The 2,805-nt window shown below is 44.0% G+C and overlaps 1 protein-coding gene across 1 annotated transcript in view; it reads right to left on the bottom strand.

Annotated features, from left to right (window-relative positions):
• The window catches only part of ITIH2 (inter-alpha-trypsin inhibitor heavy chain 2), a 28,694-nt gene that overhangs the window by 2,130 nt on the left and 23,759 nt on the right, over positions 1–2,805 (bottom strand). The window contains exons 17-19 of the mRNA XM_006906954.1: positions 1,817–1,930; positions 1,271–1,469; positions 582–754 (exon numbers count right to left, since the gene is read on the bottom strand). Coding sequence (XP_006907016.1) covers positions 582–754; positions 1,271–1,469; positions 1,817–1,930 — 486 coding nt within the window. The remainder of the gene's footprint in view (positions 1–581; positions 755–1,270; positions 1,470–1,816; positions 1,931–2,805) is intronic.

Below are 2,805 nucleotides of genomic sequence, written 5' to 3'. Positions count from 1 at the left end.
ATCAGGGTTTTTATCTTCTGCATATTATGATGTTTTGACATCTTAAAAACCCTCTCTGGCTGGGGAGACTGGGGCTCCCAATTCTTCGAGCTAGCAGAGGACTCCGCTAGGAGCACCCCTTGATATGCAACTAACCGACCCAGAGCCAGACCTCCTTTACCCAGCCGGTACTACCCAGGAGAAATCATTCCAAGGCCAGGTGCCAGACAGCTGGAGACCACTCCAGAGCCCAGAGCCCATGGAGATCACTCAGCCAGCCCCGCTGCAACCACCCTGCTCTGTCTCTTGCCACGGACACCCCTCGAAAGGCTGTGGCCTGAACCCATCGCTTGCTCCTGCTCCTGCTTCCTGCCCCCAAGCCGGCCTCATGTGGCTGTGCATGGCCGGCCAGGCCTCTTGTTTCTAAGGGAACGGTTAACGCTTCTTCCAATGGCATCGATCCCTTTGTGTTGTCACCCAGTCACCTTCATCAATTAAGACCCAGGCTCAGAGCGTGAATCCTGTGCTTTCGGGTCCACACCCGTCACTTTCCCAAGTTCTAACCCACGTCGTCAAAGGTCAACGGTCGGCCGACACTTTACCTATGAGTCCGTGAGCGCTGGGCGAGAACTTGTTTGTGGAGGGAATGTAGATCCCCAAAAAGTCCACGTTGATTGGGTGCTTCTTCCAAACGCGATGCAGTAACACAGAGAAGGACATGTCCTTATCCAGAGTGATCGTCACAGTCTTCTCTTTCTTCACCGAGACAAGCACCCTAGTGGGAAAGGAAATGGAGTTCACGATTACAGAACAGACTCGCCCTGAACGTGAACTCTCCGTTCCTCCTGGCATAGTGACCCCTAGTTTTCTGAGCCCTTTAACGTGTCTTCGCCACAGAATGCCGTTTGAATGCCCAGCTCTGCAATTCTGTCGATGTGCACGTTGGTTTAATTGATGAACAGATACTAATGGGCAGAGATTACTCGAGACACAGTCGATGTTTCTGAGTCGGCTGTGGATTTCACTTGACAGACTCATTCACTTACCCAACACGTATTCATTGAGCACCTACTATGTGCCGGACACCAGCTTAGCACTGGGATGCCCGGTGACCAAAATACATGGACCCCACCGCCAGGAACGGGGGCGTGGGTAACAAAAATTCTCCTGAACCTCAACTCTTCATATTTACAATGATGATTTTCAGGTTCCATGTTTCTGTCATGGATGTCTGGATTTATTAATGTGATGTGTCGAGGACAGGCCTGAATTCAGACGTGATGGCACTTGCCTCGGTTTGGTGACCCAAGCTGTGTCAGACCATGACAAGGTGGACGAACGAGAGCCCCTGCTCAGGGTGATGTTCTCGGTGTTGATTTCTATTTTCATGTCTTCGCTTTGGAAATAAAATGCTAGCTTTCCAAAATACGTGCTTAGTTTTTTATTCTTGGACCTCTTGGCACCGACGAGCTGTCCGTTGACCAAAATCCCTACAGAAAAAAAAAAAGTTTCTTTTCTCTCATGTGTGTCATTTTTTTTCATGTGTGGGCACCATAATTCAAATTTATAGAACTTGATGACATGGAGAAATTAATTTGTTTTAGGATTTTATACTTTTTCCTTTGTAATTCTCGCTTTATAACTATGCTTTATTACAGTTTAACTGTAATAGTTCAAACTCTTAGGAATATATTTAAAATTTATTTCTCACTAATTACCAAAGTTTGGAAAATATAGGACTTCCGTTAAGGTGGAAAGAAAGAAATTCTAGGCAGTGACAGTGAAGCGTGGCAATGATCTAACTGTCTAATTCGTATACAATATCTTTTTATTTCACCTGATTCTGGATCAGAAACAAGGTTGAGGATCTTTCCAGGTTCTGAGTCAATATTGAAACAAATATTCTTTTGGCTTTTTGGTAGGTAGATGATGAAGTGTGGGTCATTTTCCACTGGAAAATATAAAACAAAATAAAAACAGAAAGTCACAGAAGGGAAGATCATTTTGAAAAGCATTCTATTCCCGAACATCTTTATTTTAACGAGGATATTTATTGTGCTTCTACTGTATGCTAGGTACTGTTCTGGGCACTGGGAGCTAGTGGTCCATACCCACTGCCCCTTTGTCACGGAGCCTCCATCAGCGCTTTAAGTTATTTTACAAATATTGTGGATACTTCTTTTGTAGCTATCATATATGTACTAGGCTAGAGATGAAAATTAACAAGAAAGACAAAGAATAACGCACACATACATACTATATATATATGTGTATATATATATCTACTACATATATGTACTACATATGTATCAATGTATATACAGTGTGTGTAGAGATGGGTAAAAAGACATGTATTTTATTAAGTAGCCATACACGGCACATAAAAGTAAAGGAGAAAACATATTATTTGTTGGCATACAGATTAATACCAATTCCAAGAGCAATGAAGGCTCAAGGTACTCCCAAGAGAGTACTCCTTTGTTACTAGACACTATTACTTGGCTGATCTTGTTCTGTTTTTTTTAACCCTTCAACACATATTTAGTGAGGGGAAAAAAACTACGTGCAAAACATTGAATCGGGCCACGTTTGGTGCCGCTTTAAATAAGTCATGATCGGTGCCTTCCAGAAAGTAACCATTTAACGAAGGAGTCTGTCCTCGACCAGATTCTACCCTTGAACTTTTCAATGACACCTCAGCTTTAGGACTTGCGTGTCTGTCTCCTCAGTGTCCAGTTTTAGCAAGAACCCCGCCAAGTCGGTTTCGCCAGGGCTCCTCATCGCCCCGTCCTTAGGGACATCTGGTCACCTGGCCTGCCTTCAGCA

The sequence above is a fragment of the Pteropus alecto genome, unplaced genomic scaffold (genome assembly GCF_000325575.1).
Source record: "Pteropus alecto unplaced genomic scaffold, ASM32557v1 scaffold11, whole genome shotgun sequence".
Taxonomy (NCBI): domain Eukaryota; kingdom Metazoa; phylum Chordata; class Mammalia; order Chiroptera; family Pteropodidae; genus Pteropus; species Pteropus alecto.
This window is presented reverse-complemented; position numbering and strand designations above follow the sequence as displayed.